General features: G+C 43.3%; 1 protein-coding gene across 1 annotated transcript in view; it reads left to right on the forward strand.

Annotated features, from left to right (window-relative positions):
- The window catches only part of POLB (DNA polymerase beta), a 47,017-nt gene that overhangs the window by 7,479 nt on the left and 21,684 nt on the right, over positions 1–17,854 (forward strand). Inside the window, exons 4-6 of the mRNA XM_089670248.1 lie at positions 759–833; positions 6,363–6,421; positions 8,479–8,528. Of these exons, the coding sequence (XP_089526374.1) occupies positions 759–833; positions 6,363–6,421; positions 8,479–8,528 (184 nt within the window). The remainder of the gene's footprint in view (positions 1–758; positions 834–6,362; positions 6,422–8,478; positions 8,529–17,854) is intronic.

A 17,854-nucleotide genomic window follows, 5' to 3' on the forward strand; every position in this document is an offset into this window, starting at 1 on the left:
GCCAATTCTGGTGCTTAATGGCAAATGCCAATCAAGCTCTGTGGTGGTGGGCAGTGACCACAGAGCCCACTAGAGGACGTCGGGCCCTCAGGCCACCCTCATAAAGTCTTTTTGTGATTGTTTGATCAGAGACATTCACACAAATGGCCTTCTGGAGGTCATTTTGTAGGGCTCTGGTAGTGCTCATGCAGATGCTGGTCCTGCTGCCTTCTACGGCCCTGTCCTGCTCTCCTAGAGTAACTGCCTGTCTCCTGGAACCTCCTCCATGCTCTTGAGACTGCTGTGAGACACAGCAAACCTTCTGGCAATGGCACTTATTGATGTGCCATCCTGGAGGAGTTGGACTGCCTGTGCAACCTCTGTAGGGTCCAGGTATTGCCTCATTTTACCAGTAGTAACACTGACCCTTGCTAAATGCAAAACTAGTGAAAAACAGTCAGTAAAGATGAGTAGGGAAAAAAATGCCAGTGGCCTCCACCTTTTAAAACCATTCCTGTTTTGGGGGTCGTCTCATTGTTGCCCATCTAGTGCACCTGTAGTTAATTTCACTAACACCAAAGCAGCTGAAATTGATTAACAACCCCCTCTGCTACCTTACTGACCAGACCAATGTCCCAGGAATTAAATTGACTTGATGCTATACTCAGATTAATAAGTGTTTCATTTAATTTTTTTGAGCAGTGTATATCGGTAGACATGACAGTCTCCAGTTTTATTGACTAGTTTATGCAATAATTTTTATTTGAATTCTTTTTAAGGATGGTGTCGGAGCCAAAATAGCAGAGAAGATAGATGAGTTTTTGGCTACAGGAAAATTGCGCAAACTTGAAAAGGTAAAAATCCTGGAATCCAGGTAGGGTTTTTTTTTTATTGTATAGTCACATTGGTACAGCTTGGAGCAATGTAAGTATACATATTCCATATGTATATGTATGCTGTGGAAGTGCTACTACAGCAGTCAGTGTGGACTTACGGGTCCTGTACCAAGCGGCTGCCCTTCTGCATAATGAACACAAGGGTTCATTCAAACAGCATGGCCAGAATTTACAGAGTGCTTTGTATCTTTTTTCATTGAATTAAAGGAGTGGTCTAATGGGACAATGTGGAGATCGTGATGCCACCAATCCATCTCTCCTGTTATTTATTTAAAAATGTTATATGCATCTTGATAAGCAGGGAAGGAGGAACCAGGAAATGCAAAGTAGATTAAACTTCAGCCTTAAAGGATAAGTTCACGTTTTTACAAAAATCATAAATGCACTTTGTTTTGCAGGTAAAAAAATGTGCATTTACTTTTTTTTTTTTTCTTTTTGTTTTAGGAGCCCATAAAGCATTGCACCGCTGGTGCTATGCCGGTCTCCTGCAGACTGTCAGTGTAATCAGTCTCCTGCAGACTGGTCAGTGTAATCAGTCTCCTGCAGACTGGTCAGTGTAATCAGTCTGCTTGTACCTCGTGCGAGCAGAAGGTTGTACACAGACAGGAAGAATGATTGAACTACCACAGCACTCAACAGTGCTGTGGTAGTTCATTGAGAACTACAGGCCGACAGCCGCAAAGGCTGTCGGGACTTGTAGTTCATTTATTTGCAGGGATCTGTGAATCAATTACGTGGCCGTGTGGACAGAGTCCTGCACAGCTGCACTGTCTTTGAATTGTGGCAGCAAGTATGGGGAGAAGATCCCTGGCTCACTGCCACAAGGGTAAGAGAGAGGGGTCTGAGGCTAAACATATTATACCTTAAATATGTGTGTAACATTTTCAGAAAGGTGAACTTACCCTTTAACGTTGAACGCCATAAACATACATAAAATGAGTAGCCCAATAATAGTAAAAAAAGAGAAAAGAGCGTTTTTCTGCATTCATTTTCTTTTTTATCCAAAGCTTTGCCCTGTAGTAATTCTTTTCCCCTACTAGATTTCCCCAGTGGCCAGTATCATTTAACCCACTCTGAGAGGGCCCCTTGGAAGGAAGAAAGCAGAGGCTGTTTTTTGTTTTTGTTTAGTTTTTTCCTTTATTCCGACTTCTGCTTAATTCACATATGTGCTGAAGGAAGGAACAACACTAAATTATTTGCTTTGTCTACTGTGGAAAGCTGTACAGAAGTTATGTGACCATCCTTTATGCCAGTGGTTCTCAACCTTTCTAACGCCGCGACCCCTTAATACAGTTCCTCATGTTGTGGTGACCCCCAACCATAAAATTATTTTCGTTGCTACTTCAGAACTGTAATTTTGCAGTGGGAGGAATAGTGCCCCATCATTGGTATCAGTGGGAGGACTAGCGCCCCATCATTGGTATCAGTGGGAGGAATAGTATCCCATCATTGGTATCAGTGGGAGGAATAGTGTCCCATCGTTGGTGTCAGTGGGAGGAATAGTGTCCCATCATTGGTATCAGTGGGAGGAATAGTGTCCCATCGTTGGTGTCAGTGGGAGGAATAGTGTCCCATCATTGGTATCAGTGGGAGGAATAGTGCCCCATCATTGGTATCAGTGGGAGGAATAGTGTCCCATCGTTGGTATCAGTGGGAAGAATAGTGTCCCATCGTTGGTGTCAGTGGGAGGAATAGTGTCCCATCATTGGTATCAGTGGGAGGAATAGTGTCCCATCGTTGGTATCAGTGGGAGGAATAGTGTCCCATCGTTGGTGTCAGTGGGAGGAATAGTGTCCCATCGTTGGTATCAGTGGGAGGAATAGTGCCCCATCATTGGTATCAGTGGGAGGAATAGTGCCCCATCATTGGTATCAGTGGGAGGAATAGTGTCCCATCATTGGTATCAGTGGGAGGAATAGTGCCCCATCGTTGGTATCAGTGGGAGGAATAGTGTCCCATCGTTGGTGTCAGTGGGAGGAATAGTGCCCCATCACTGATGTCAGTGGGAGGAATAGTGTCCCATCGTTGGTATCAGTGGGAGGAATAGTGTCCCATCGTTGGTGTCAGTGGGAGGAATAGTGTCCCATCATTGGTATCAGTGGGAGGAATAGTGCCCCATCATTGGTGTCAGTGGGAGGAGGAATAGTGCCCCATCGTTGGTGTCAGTGGGGGGAGGAATAGTGCCCCATCGTTGGTGTCAGTGGGGGGAGGAATAGTGCCCCATCGTTGGTGTCAGTGGGGGGAGGAATAGTGCCCCATCGTTGGTGTCAGTGGGGGGAGGAATAGTGCCCCATCGTTGGTGTCAGTGGGGGGAGGAATAGTGCCCCATCGTTGGTGTCAGTGGGGGGAGGAATAGTGCCCCATCGTTGGTGTCAGTGGGGGGAGGAATAGTGCCCCATCGTTGGTGTCAGTGGGGGGAGGAATAGTGCCCCATCGTTGGTGTCAGTGGGGGGAGGAATAGTGCCCCATCGTTGGTGTCAGTGGGGGGAGGAATAGTGCCCCATCGTTGGTGTCAGTGGGGGGAGGAATAGTGCCCCATCGTTGGTGTCAGTGGGAGGAATAGTGCCCCATCGTTGGTGTCAGTGGGGGGAGGAATAGTGCCTATCATTGGTGTCAGTGGGGGGAGGAATAGTGCCCCATCGTTGGTGTCAGTGGGGGGAGGAATAGTGCCCCATCTTTGGTGTCAGTGGGGGGAGGAATAGTGCCCCATCGTTGGTGTCAGTGGGGGGAGGAATAGTGCCCCATCGTTGGTGTCAGTGGGAGGAATAGTGCCCCATCGTTGGTGTCAGTGGGGGGAGGAATAGTGCCCCATCGTTGGTGTCAGTGGGGGGAGGAATAGTGCCCCATCGTTGGTGTCAGTGGGGGGAGGAATAGTGCCCCATCGTTGGTGTCAGTGGGAGGAATAGTGCCCCATCGTTGGTGTCAGTGGGGGGAGGAATAGTGTCCCATCGTTGGTGTCAGTGGGGGGAGGAATAGTGTCCCATCGTTGGTATCAGTGGGAGGAATAGTGCCCCATCATTGGTATCAGTGGGAGGAATAGTGTCCCATCGTTGGTGTCAGTGGGAGGAATAGTGTCCCATCGTTGGTGTCAGTGGGAGGAATAGTGCCCCATCACTGATGTCAGTGGGAGGAATAGTGTCCCATCGTTGGTGTCAGTGGGAGGAATAGTGCCCCATCACTGATGTCAGTGGGAGGAATAGTGCCCCATCGTTGGTATCAGTGGGAGGAATAGTGCCCCATTATTGGTGTCAGTGGGAGGAATAACACCCCATCATTGGTGTCAGTGGGAGGAATAGTGCCCCATCACTGATGTCAGTGGGAGGAATAGTGCCCCATCATTGGTGTCAGTGGGAGGAATAGTGCCCCATCATTGGTATCAGTGGGAGGAATAGTGCCCCATCATTGGTATCAGTGGGAGGACTAGCGCCCCATCACTGGTGTCAGTGGGAGGAATAGCGCCCCATCATTGGTGTCAGTGGGAGGAATAGCGCCCCATCATTGGTGTCAGTGGGAGGAATAGTGCCCCATCATTGGTGTCAGTGGGAGGAATAGTGCCCCATCATTGGTATCAGTGGGAGGAATAGTGCCCCATCATTGGTGTCAGTGGGAGGAATAGTGCCTATCATTGGTGTCAGTGGGGGGAGGAATAGTGCCCCATCGTTGGTGTCAGTGGGGGGAGGAATAGTGCCTATCATTGGTGTCAGTGGGGGGAGGAATAGTGCCCCATCGTTGGTGTCAGTGGGGGGAGGAATAGTGCCCCATCGTTGGTGTCAGTGGGGGGAGGAATAGTGCCCCATCGTTGGTGTCAGTGGGGGGAGGAATAGTGCCCCATCGTTGGTGTCAGTGGGGGGAGGAATAGTGCCCCATCGTTGGTGTCAGTGGGGGGAGGAATAGTGCCCCATCGTTGGTGTCAGTGGGGGGAGGAATAGTGCCCCATCGTTGGTGTCAGTGGGGGGAGGAATAGTGCCCCATCATTGGTGTCAGTGGGGGGAGGAATAGTGCCTATCGTTGGTGTCAGTGGGGGGAGGAATAGTGCCTATCATTGGTGTCAGTAGGGGGAGGAATAGTGCCTATCATTGGTGCCAGTGGGAGGAATAGTGCCCCATCGTTGGTGTCAGTGGGAGGAATAGTGCCGCATCGTTGGTGTCAGTGGGGGGAGGAATAGTGCCTATCATTGGTGTCAGTGGGGGGAGGAATAGTGCCCCATCGTTGGTGTCAGTGGGGGGAGGAATAGTGCCCCATCGTTGGTGTCAGTGGGGGGAGGAATAGTGCCCCATCGTTGGTGTCAGTGGGGGGAGGAATAGTGCCCCATCGTTGGTGTCAGAGGGGGGAGGAATAGTGCCCCATCGTTGGTGTCAGTGGGGGGAGGAATAGTGCCCCATCGTTGGTGTCAGTGGGGGGAGGAATAGTGCCCCATCGTTGGTGTCAGTGGGGGGAGGAATAGTGCCCCATCGTTGGTGTCAGTGGGAGGAATAGTGCCCCATCGTTGGTGTCAGTGGGGGGAGGAATAGTGCCTATCATTGGTGTCAGTGGGGGGAGGAATAGTGCCCCATCGTTGGTGTCAGTGGGGGGAGGAATAGTGCCCCATCGTTGGTGTCAGTGGGGGGAGGAATAGTGCCCCATCGTTGGTGTCAGTGGGGGGAGGAATAGTGCCCCATCGTTGGTGTCAGTGGGGGGAGGAATAGTGCCCCATCGTTGGTGTCAGTGGGAGGAATAGTGCCCCATCGTTGGTGTCAGTGGGGGGAGGAATAGTGCCCTATCGTTGGTGTCAGTGGGGGGAGGAATAGTGCCCCATCGTTGGTGTCAGTGGGGGGAGGAATAGTGCCCCATCGTTGATATTAGTGACACAAATGATGGGGCACTATTCCTCCCACTGACACCAATGATACTTACCTTGCTGACCCCTGCTCCAGCCTGGGCTCGCTCTCTCCCTCTCCCATCTACAGCCTGCAGAAGCAAAATTTCCACTTACCTGTCAGCTGTCTTCCTTCTCTGGCCTCTCTCCTCTTCACTCGGTCCTGCAGCTCCCTCGATCTTCTTCGATCTGCGCGCTCTGCCGCTCGGCTCCTCCTCTCCAAGCTCCACCTCCTCGCCGGTGATTGGCCGCCTGTGTGCCTCTCCTGAGCTACAGTTCCGGTGGCCAATCAGCGGCGAGGAGGCGGAGCTGTTGAGTGATCCCGGAGGTGTGGCCAGGTTACAGGGGCAGCATATCATCCCGCCCACAGATCGCGAGACAGAGCAGCGGTGTCTCGGTTCCTAAGACCATCGGAAATATGTGTTTTCCGATGGTCTTAGGCGACCCCTGGGAAATGGCCGTTCGACCCCCAAAGGGGTCGCGACCCCCAGGTTGAGAACCGCTGCTTTATGCCCTGTTCTAGAGAATCCTAAGTCATGTATCTTTTTTTTGAACAACTGTAATCATGTGTATCATTTTTTAATATGACAGTTAAAGTGCCGGACTAAAATTGTTCTGTGAATGCTTCATAGATTCGACAAGATGATACAAGCTCTTCTATCAATTTCCTCACAAGGGTTAGTGGAATCGGGTGAGTTTGTTATAAAGTTTCTAACATAATATGGTTTTGCTTTTATTCAGCCATTGGCAAAGTGGGCCAAAGGAACAGAAGTACAGTATGCCTTCCTAAAAGGAAATATATTGGCATGTTATCTCTTCTAATACATGTCCTAAAAACAAGGGGTCAATTCCTCTTCATAGAGAGCCCATTTGCTTTACTGTGCAAAGTACTTTCTTTCAGTCAAATTAAAAAAAAAAAAAAAGCCTAAAACCTACACACCACAAATATTTTAGTTAAAGGCACACAATACCTCCTGATCATGTACAGGCTGATACAGTTAGGTCCATATATATTTGGACACATGCACAATTTTAGTTTTTTCAGGTATTTACCAAAACATATTCAAGCTATAGTTATATATTGGATTTGGGCTGAAAGTGAACACTCTCAGGTTTAATTTGAGGGTATGTACATCCAAATTGGAGGAGAGGCTTTGGAATTATAGCTCTTAAGAGTAGCCATCCCCCCTTTTTCAAGGGGCCAAAAGTAATTGGACAATTGAATCAAAAGCTGTTTCATGGCCAGGTGTGGGCTACTCCTTTGTTATTTCTTCATCAATTAAGCAGGTAAAAGGTCTGGAGTTGATTCTGAGTGTGGTATTTGCATTTGGAATCTATTGCTATGAACCTACATCATGCGTTCAAAGGAGCTGTCCATGCAAGTGAAATAGACCATTGTAAGGCTTCAAAAACTAAACAAATCCATCAGAGAGATGGCAATAACATTAGGAGTGGCCAAATCAACAGTTTGGTACATTCTGAGGAAAGAAGAACGCACTGGCGAGCTCAGCAACATAAAAAGGCATGGACTCCCATGGAAGACAACAGTGAAGAATGATCGCAGGATCCCCGCTATGGTAAAGAAAAACTCATTCACAACATCCAGACTCATTCACAACATCCAGAAGTGAAGGACACTCTCCAGGAGGTGGATGTATCATTGTTAAAGTCTACAATTAAGAGTATACTTCACTAGAGCAAATACAGAGGGTTCACCACAAGGTGCAAACCATTCATAAGCCTGCAGAATAGAAATGCCAGATTAGACTTTGCCAAAAAACATCTAAAAAAGCCAGACCAGTTCTGGAAAAGCATTCTTTAGATGGATGAAACTAAGATTCATCTGTGCCAGAATGACAGGAAGAAAAAATTGTGGAGAAGGCTTGGAACAGCTTATGATCCAAAGCACACAGTCATCTGTAAAACATGGTGGAGGTAGTGTGATGGCATGGCCTGCATGGCTTCCAGTGGCACTGGGTCATTGGTGTTTATTGATGATGTGACAGAAGAGAGAAGCAGCCAGATGAATTCCGCAGTGTTTAGAGATATACTGTCAGCCCAGATTCAGCCAAATGCAGAAAAGTTGATTGGACAGTGCTTCACAGTACATAGGAACAATGATCCAAAACACACTACAAAAGCAACCCAGGAGGTTTTGAAGGAAAATAAGTGGAATATTCTGCAATGGCCGAGTTAGTCACCTGATCTCAATCCAATTGAACATGCATTTAATTTGCTGATGGCAAAACTAAAGGCAGAAAGACCCACAAACAAAGAACAACTGAAGACAGCTGCAGTTAGAGCCTGGCAAAGCATCAGAAAGGAGGACACCCAGTCTTTGACAATGTCCATGGGTTCCAGACTTCAGGCAGTCATTGCCAGTAAAGGATTCTCAACAAAATATTAAAGATGAACATTTTATTTATGATTATATTTATTTGTCCAATTACTTTTGAGCCCCTGAAAATGGAGGGACTGTGTATAAAAATGGTTGCAGTTCCTAAAATTTGTACTTGATATTTATGTTCAAACTCTTGAATTAAAGCTGAAAATTCATTTGGATTGTTTCATTTTAATTTATTCTGGTGGCATACAGAGCCAAAAGTATGAAAATTGTGCCTGTGTCCAAATATACATGGACCTGTGTCACCTGTGCTGTAAGCGGTCTCTAAAGCATTGTGTACAAACAAATCGTATGTAATGTCGTCACAGATGGTTTTCTTTGACCTAGCATGAATTCTGTTACAGGCCAGCAGCTGCTCGCAAATTTGTAGAAGAAGGAATAAAGACTTTAGATGGTGAGTCTCGTTGAGTTTTTTTTTTTTTTTAAATACTAACACAAGTAAACAACCATCAGCTTAGCCACTTGCCTACCGGGCACTTATACCCCCTTCCTGCCCAGGCCAATGTTCAGCTTTCAGTGCTGTCGCACACAGGTAATTTTTCTCCTTCACTGATGTGCATTGATGAGGCTGCACTGATGGGCAGTACTGATGGGCACTGATGAGGTGGCACGGATATTCAGCGCTGATGGGCACTGATAAAAATACTGTTTGATCCTGACTTCTCTAATCCTCTCCTTCTTCTAGTGCCTCCCTCTCTTCTCCTGATAAGATATATCATGTGGAGTCACTCTGCACATACTCAGTTTGGTGTAGAGGATTTTTTTTTTCTTGGGAGAGTGCACATGATGAGCACAGGGCCTATCAGCACTGTTCAGAGGTCAGTGGTCATGCATCATCCTAGAGCAGAATGAAAACTCCTACAAGCTTTAACCAGTGCTTGGCTGGACACTAATAGAAGTTGCAAGACTGCTATATACTGCTGATGAGAAAAGGTATTTAGCAGTTTATATTTACTAAAATAATTGCATTTCCATGTTCTGTGTACCATGGGAGACTAGATACAGTGAATGCAAGGTCCTGGGTTTAGTAACATTTTTAGTTGGGGAAATCATTAGAATCACACTATCTCTTTTCACTGAATGGGAAAAGTGAAAGTCTCTTAAATGATGGTACATTGGTTTCCTGCACAGGGACATTGCTAATAGTTTGCTAAAGCTCCTGGGGCATAGAACAGGCAGGGCCCTACCTTAAGGCCCCCCTTTATGTTAATCTTCCCTAACAAAAACACCAACCTTCTATGCAACCTTAACACTAACTCTCCTTTTACACTTTATGTAAACCAGCGGCCTTCAAACTGCAGCCTGTGGGCCGGATGCAGCCTTTTGCTTGCCTTTATCTGGCCCTTGGAGTACTGTTCCATCCACTAACACCAACAATTGGACACAATTCCTCCTACTGACACCAACCTTGGGGCACAATTCCTTCCATTGACAACAATGATGGGAAACTTCCTCTACTGACACCAAATATAGGGTATTATTTACTCCCAAACAAGTATAAAAGAAGTTGTGAGCGCTATGAAAAATAAAGCAGCCACAGCATCAAAAAGGATACCAATAAACCTTACAAAAACATGAAATAAAAAAGATGCGGTGCTGTATCACAAGTATTTAAGTGAAAAAACATCCAAGATATCAATATAGTGGTTTTAAGTGACTAATGTGATCCTAAACATTATGTCACAAGCAGAGTAACATGCAGTGCAAAAACAGTCTTTGTGATAATTTCTCTCCTTCAAAGTGCTGCTTCCATGCGGTGAACGTGAGAAGGATAAGGCTGTGCACTCACCAGATGCACAGTGTAACTGCGCATTTAGAGATAAGTTATCTCTACAAGATCCACTGATAGCTCTTAAAGGTCAGGTCAAGCCAGATATTCCTCCACCCGCTGGATGTTGCTGATAATCCACGGTCTCTCTCTTAGGTGGCTCTATAGGTGATATGTGACTCACCAAGGGCCACAAAGAAAGGAGACCAATAGCGTGATACCGTTTTAAAAGATTTAATTCTATGCAGTATAACATAGGTGAGGATAAACAAACACTGACTATGAGGTGAATTAAAAGATGGCCGCCGGGACCTCCATGGTGCCGGCGGCAGAGAGATAATGACGCTGTAGCTCCTACACTGACGCGTTTCGTGCTAACCGCACATCATCAAAGGGGATAAGCTTCAGCGTCCGTGTCTGACAGCGTCCATTAAAAATCGTAAATGGCGCATGCGCATTACGAACGCGCCATTTTTCTTGAGAGATATGTCTCCATATCAGGCGCCATTTTGTCGGAGACCAACTTAATCTCATATGCGCGGGCGCCATTTTTACAATCATCGGTGAGTGTCACTGAATCACCAGGGAAACTCAATGTGAATATAAAGGAAAGACCCCGAAGATTTACATAAAATCTAAATGAGCGGTGCCAGGACACCATGAACCATAAAACCCATAAATATAAATTGGAATTGGAATTGATGAATATCGTCGCAGACAAACCACTGCGCATGTGCGGGATCAATTTAAGATATATATAGCGCTAATAACTCCTCATCAAAACATGGAGTTATAATATAAACTCATTAATGATAAGTCTGGTGATAACAATGACATGCACATAATAATAAAACAGCTATAAATATGAATATAAATAAAATCAATGATGCCTATAAAAACGCATATCAAAATAGATGTTCATACATAATACATATCATAATATATACATATTAGATATAAATCTTTAATAAAAGGTGCAGCCAAAATATATCAAATATCATGAGAATACTCTATAATTATTATTTTTTTTTTTTTTAAATTATTATTTTAAAATATATTAAAAGATATATTAAAAATTGCAATGACCAAAAAGCATTAATACATATATATGTATAAAAAACTAGGGACGAATTATAAAAGGTACACAGATGGAACGTAAAGGCCTGTAAAGTCCATATGAATTACATATAAGAAGGAATAAAAAGTGGAGATAAAACCGGAGATAAAAAGCATAATTCGAAGTTTCAACTATTATCTATAAAGCAGTTGATATCTATGTCAACGTTTAAACCTCTGGGATACATAGATCCCATCTCAAATATCCACTTTGTCTCCAGTTGAGAAACAGCCTTTTTCTTATTAATGCCCCTCCAATGGTGATGTACAACATCTATAGCTGTAAATTTAAGTGATGATGGATCTCTGTTATGACAAAGCCTATAATGCTTTGAAAGAGAATGTTCTTTAAATCCACGTTTTATATTGTATATGTGTTCTCTTAAACGGTCTCGCAATCTCCTTGTAGTGCGGCCTATATACTGTTTAGAACACGGACATTGGAGTAGATATACCACATATCTAGTATTACATGATATAAAACTCTTAATGTCATATTGCTTATTGGTAGAAGTAGAGACAAATTGATCAATTCTCCTTTTTTTATGGTCACTACAAGTACAGATGACGCATTTGTTACATGGAAAGAAACCCACTAAGCTATTAAAAACTGAATCCTGGGAGGAGGGTTAATTACATTAGGCGCTATTCTATTTCTTAAAGGAATGGCTCTTCTAAATGTGATTTCGGGTCTATGTGGTAGAATTTTAGTGAGCGTTGGATCTGCCATAAGAATTTTCCAATTATTCCTAATAATCTTTGTAACACTTTTATATTGGGACGAAAAGGTTGTAACAAACGGACAAATATTAGCAGATTTCTGTCCCGTATTGTTACTGAGCATCAAATCCCTATCCATATTAGCAACCGATGTTAAAGTGCATGTGAGTGAGGATTCATCATACCCTTTTTCAATGAATCTCTCCTTTAGTATATCTGCTTGGGCAAAATACGTTTCAAGATTTGTGCAATTGCGACGGATCCTCAAGAACTGGCCTTTAGGAATGTTTGAAAGCCATGCCGGATGATGGCAGCTATTAACCGGAATATAGCCGTTACGGTCCGTTTGCTTGAAAAAGGATTTAGTAATAATGGTCCCTTCATGATTTATTAATGTTAGATCTAAAAAGTTAATACTCACTGTGCTGTATTCATATGTCAATTTGATATTTTGTGTGTTATTGTTTAAAGTAATAAAAAAGTTAATAAGTGCCTGCTCGTCCCCTTTCCAAATCAATAAAATGTCATCGATATACCTTTTATAAAAATACAATTCAGGCCAGTCACGAGAATAAATAATGTCCTCCTCCCACCTGGCCATAAACAGATTAGCCAGGCTGGGAGCGAACTTCGCTCCCATCGCGACACCAGTGGTCTGCAGATAAAATTTACCGTCAAACCAAAAGTAATTTTTGGTCATTGCGAATTGTAAAAGATCCAAAATAAAAACTTTCTGTGAGGCAGGCATTTCGTTAAGATCATTCAGATAAAATTCAACCGCTTGCATACCGTCATCATGTTTAATATTCGTATATAATGATGCTACATCCGCCGTCACCAAAATTGTAGAAGGTTCTGTGGTTAAATTCTTAATGTCTTGGAGGACCTGCTTAGTGTCCCTAAGGTAGGAGGGAGTTTTAATAACTAAAGGCTGTAAAAAATGGTCTATATATTGTCCTACCTTTGAACATAAAGAGCCTATCCCACTAATGATTGGTCTCCCCAGAGGATGAGTAAGATTTTTATGTATCTTGGGAAGTATATACATAATAGGCAATCTTGGACTGGTGGGGCATAGAAAATCTCTCTTTTTTATTCAAAATATGGTCATCATAACCCTGTTTAATGAGAGATTTAAGAGATTTCTTATACTGTTTTAAAGGGTCATTCTGTAGCAGATGATATGTATTATTATCACCCAATATGTTGTATACCTCTTGTATATAATCCTTTTTGTTCAATACTACTACGCCTCCACCCTTATCAGCCGGACGTATGACTAAATCCTTTTTCTTCAAAAGGGAGTTTATAGCCATTCTTGTATTATCATATTTATAATTATCCTTAATTTTAATTGCAGCAAGATCCTTCAATACCATATCTTTAAATATATTCACATGATTTTGGGACTGTGGAGGGGGATTATATAATGAAGCATTCCTAAGATTTGAATTAAATGTCCCCTTAGAACAGTTACATTCTACGGGATTATTCATAAAATATTTTTTAAGAGATACCTGCCTCACAAATTTTTACACATCGATATAGGTTTGAAATTTATTAAGTCTATTCTCAGGTGCAAATTTCAAACCCCTGTCCAGTAAATTCAATTCTTGGGGTGATAATGTAGTATCACTCAAATTAAAGATCCCTTTCCCTTTTACATTTTCCGTTTTTTTGGGTTTGTTGACCCTCTTGCCTCCTCTCTTTCCTCTGGTTGGATACTTCTTTTGCGGACCCTGTCCTCTTCTAAAAAATGGACTGGTGTATAGTTGTTATCTCTCCATCCAGTATGATGGTAGTTGGGATCATTTGGGGGAGGTTGCATGTAGTTGGTATTTTCATACTGTTGACCATGGGGTCTATAACCAGGGTTCCTCCCGTTATTATTGGATCTCTGTGGTGTCCTACCATTATTCCTTGGTTGGAAATGCTGGGTATTGGGTCTATGATGGTTGTTTGTGTGATTCTGGTATGGTCTATTCTGAGAATCACGTGTGTACTTAGTAGAACCCTTATGATTTCTACTCCCATATCCTTGTTTAGGGTATCCCCCATAGTCCCTATACCCGACATTCTCATCAGGCAGAGAGTAAAGGGGTGTATATCTATTATCAATAAGTATATTATACCCTTGGTTGTTATAAGGCCTTTTAGGTGTTCTATGTTGCCCCTGTTGTGGAAGAGATTGGTTGGTTCTATATGGTTTTGGAGTTTGTGGAGGAGCAGTGTGGCTATATTGTGAAGCATTAGACACTTCCTCTTTTCTAGTTTGCCATTTGAAAACTTGGTTCTCAGAATAGTCTTTATGATCCCTTGCATATTTTTTGCGTTTCTTAATTTTTTGTTCTTTATCTAAATTATCCATAAATACTTTTAGTTTATTAGATTCGGTCTTATATTCCTCCTTATCTTTATAAGGTAACAATTTTTCTCGCACTTTATTGATCTCTATATCAAGATGGGTCAGTTTTTTCTTTTTGCTTAAAATTAAAAATTTGAGTAAATCCAACCCAGTTGAATTAAAAAATTGGTACCATTTATATCGTCAGTTTCTGGGGACACTTCCCATCTAAGTGAACGTGGGACCATCTCTTCCTTAATATATCTTTCAAGGAAAGAGATGTCCCAAAGTGTCCTAATTTCTGCTGACGTTAAATTGTGTAAATGCATAAACAGACCCCTAAGGTCTTCTGTATCATGATCAATAACAAACACATCATCAGGTATGTCTTTTCTCATAGACCGAATCTCAAAGATATATGCCATAATATAGGTTAGAGATAAACAGAATAATTCAAGCTGCTCAACAATATAAATGGTATAGATCCTAAACAAGTATAAAAGAAGTTGTGAGCGCTATGAAAAATAAAGCAGCCACAGCATCAAAAAGGATACCAATAAACCTTACAAAAACTGAAATATAAAAGATGCGGCGCTATATCACAAGTATTTAAGTGAAAAAACATCCAAGATATCAATATAGTGGTTTTAAGTGACTAATGTGATCCTAAACATTATGTCACATGCAGAGTAACATGCAGTGCAAAAACAGTCTTTGTGATAATTTCTCTCCTTCAAAGTGCTGCTTCCATGCGGTGAACGTGAGAAGGATAAGGCTGTGCACTCACCAGATGCACAGTGTAACTGCGCATTTAGAGATAAGTTATCTCTACAAGATCCACTGGTAGCTCTTAAAGGTCAGGTCAAGCCAGATATTCCTCCACCCGCTGGATGTTGCTGATAATCCACGGTCTCTCTCTTAGGTGGCTCTATAGGTGATATGTGACTCACCAAGGGCCACAAAGAAAGGAGACCAATAGCGTGATACCGTTTAAAAGATTTTATTCTATGCAGTATAACATAGGTGAGGATAAACAAACAAACACTGACCATGAGGTGAATTAAAACATGGCCCTTGGTGAGTCACATATCACCTATAGAGCCACCTAAGAGAGAGACCGTGGATTATCAGCAACATCCAGCGGGTGGAGGAATATCTGGCTTGACCTGACCTTTAAGAGCTATCAGTGGATCTTGTAGAGATAACTTATCTCTAAATGCGCAGTTACACTGTGCATCTGGTGAGTGCACAGCCTTATCCTTCTCACGTTCACCGCATGGAAGCAGCACTTTGAAGGAGAGAAATTATCACAAAGACTGTTTTTGCACTGCATGTTACTCTGCTTGTGACATAATGTTTAGGATCACATTAGTCACTTAAAACCACTATATTGATATCTTGGATGTTTTTTCACTTAAATACTTGTGATATTGCGCCGCATCTTTTATATTTCATATTATTTACTCCCACTGGACCTGGTCCGTCCCCCCTAAAGTCTGATGGACAATAAACTGGCCCTTTTGTTTAGAAAGTTTGGAAAACCCCTGATGTAAACTTACTCCCTCTTGGTCTGTTAAATATACCATTCAAAAGGATCTGTTCAATAAGTGCAAAAAAAGTAGAGTGAGTGAGCATTGTCACCCTAGGGAAGGTGGTGTGTTACTAGCAGAATTACCAGGTCAAAATAATGTGGGGGGGGAGGGAGCCTTGAAAAACACAAACAAATGCAGCTACCACATCTAAGGACTGGTAAGCTGCAGTATATTGCAGTGTCCTTCCTATGGTGAGATTTTCAACTTTAGTCACTTTCATGTGACTAACACCTTTCTAAGAAAAAAAAATGCAGAGTAAGATACTTTATAGCCCACTGTCGCACCAGCAGTTTGTGGAACCTTTTGATATTGGTGATGGCACAGGCAGAGCTATGCTACCAGCAGAATTTTCACATCTGACACCCTTCTGTGTATGTCGGATGCGTGCGACCCTGCCATGTGCTGTGGTTTCATCCTGAAGTGACCTAGGAGCTGGTCACAAAATAGTTAAGTTTTATTACGGTCAATTGCACATTTCAAAATGTATATTTAGGAAAGGGAGAGCAATCTGCAGCTTGTCGTAGATAAATATTAATTCTGCATAAGAGAACAGAGGTTGGTGAATGTGAAAGGCAGGCTCTTACATTCACAAACAGCTTTATTTGCTGTATAGTCCTGAGCAAAAGAGGTTCTGCAACACTTATTCTGTATTTGACAAATAAACCAAAGGATGCATCTAAATGCTGACGTTTAATATGAATCATCTTAAAAAAATGATGAAAGGGGGGCGTGGCTTGGCCAACGATGTGAGCGTATATGCGGGCTAGAGCTCTCCATTCCCATCCTGACTTTCTCCTTCTACATTGGGACTCATCCTGTCTTGTCGGGCTAGACTACTCACCCTTGTCCTGACTCACCCGGAAAGCTTGGGGCTAGTCATTCCTACTCCAGACACATGACCAAGAAGAACAGAGAGGAGGGAGTGGTGGCCAACTGCTCTGCTCAAGATGGCGCCGGGCCCCAGCCACAGCACTCCATAAAGGAGAAGCTTTGTGATGCCACCGCCCCAGTGCATCGGCACCCCTGGCGGGGACTGCTCCTTCCTCAGCCTCTCATTCCCCGACCTGGGAGGAAGACGCGGCCACGTGGCCTTCCCCTGAGGGTGCAGTGAGTAACCCTGATACGGATCCTAACTCCATCCCTGTCAGCGATGCTGAACCGACATTGAAAGATATTATGTCGGCAATTGCCTCCTGTAATAGCACTCTTGCTACTTTAACCCAGGGTTTTGAGTGCCTACGGGAAGATATCTCTTTAATCAGACATGATTTACGTAACTTTAAAGAAAGGGTTACTGCTGTGGAAGATAGAATTAGTGCGCTGGAGGACTCTGTTCACCCCATGCTACAATCTACTAAGTCTACTACTCAGAAGTTAGCTAGCCATGACTACCGTTTGGAGGATTTGGAAAATTGCTTACGCCGTAATAATGTCAGAATTGTGGGTCTCCCTGAATGGTAGGACGGTAAGAATCTGGTGGACTTTGTGGAAAGCTGGCTCATAGCTACATTTGGAGTGGAAACATAGGGTTCCGGTTAGACCGTCAACGTTGGGAGCCCCTCCTAGAACTTTCTTCATACGAATGCTTAATTATCAAGGCCGTGAATTTATTCTACAGAAAGCAAGGCAGAAGGGGTCCATTTCTGAAGATGGCTCACAAATTTTCTTTCCTGATTTCTTAGCTGAAGTTCAGCACCAACGTGTGAAATATTCTGATGCGAAGAGAAGGCTGCGCCAATTGGATCTCAATTACTCCACGCTATATCTGGCTAGGCTTCGGGTGGTTGCTCATAATACTACCTATTTTTTTGATACCCCAGCTGCTGCTACCCAGTGGTTGGATACATATTAGCATCCCGATTGCTCTTTTAATCCACCTTGAACCCCGATGAAGAAAGACATTTTTTTTGTTTGTTTATTTTGGAAGATTTGAGAAGCTCGGCTTAGGCAGATATATAGACCCATTGCGAATAGTGTTCCTTTTTCTATAGTGCCTAGTACAGGCGCATTCAGCACAAGTTTTTTTTTTTTTTTCCCTGGTCACCTGGCCCCCTAGGTAGTGGCTCCTGCGAGAAGCAAGTTTCTTTATAGTCCATTTGTAATTTTTCTATTTATGGTTTTCAGTTATTTTCTTTTTTTTTTTTTTGGAGGTTTTTTTGGCCTGTGATTTTTCCTGATCG

The sequence above is a fragment of the Staurois parvus genome, unplaced genomic scaffold (genome assembly GCF_062004578.1).
Source record: "Staurois parvus isolate SC_StPar_1 unplaced genomic scaffold, SC_StPar_1.0 ptg000088l, whole genome shotgun sequence".
Taxonomy (NCBI): Eukaryota; Metazoa; Chordata; class Amphibia; order Anura; family Ranidae; genus Staurois; species Staurois parvus.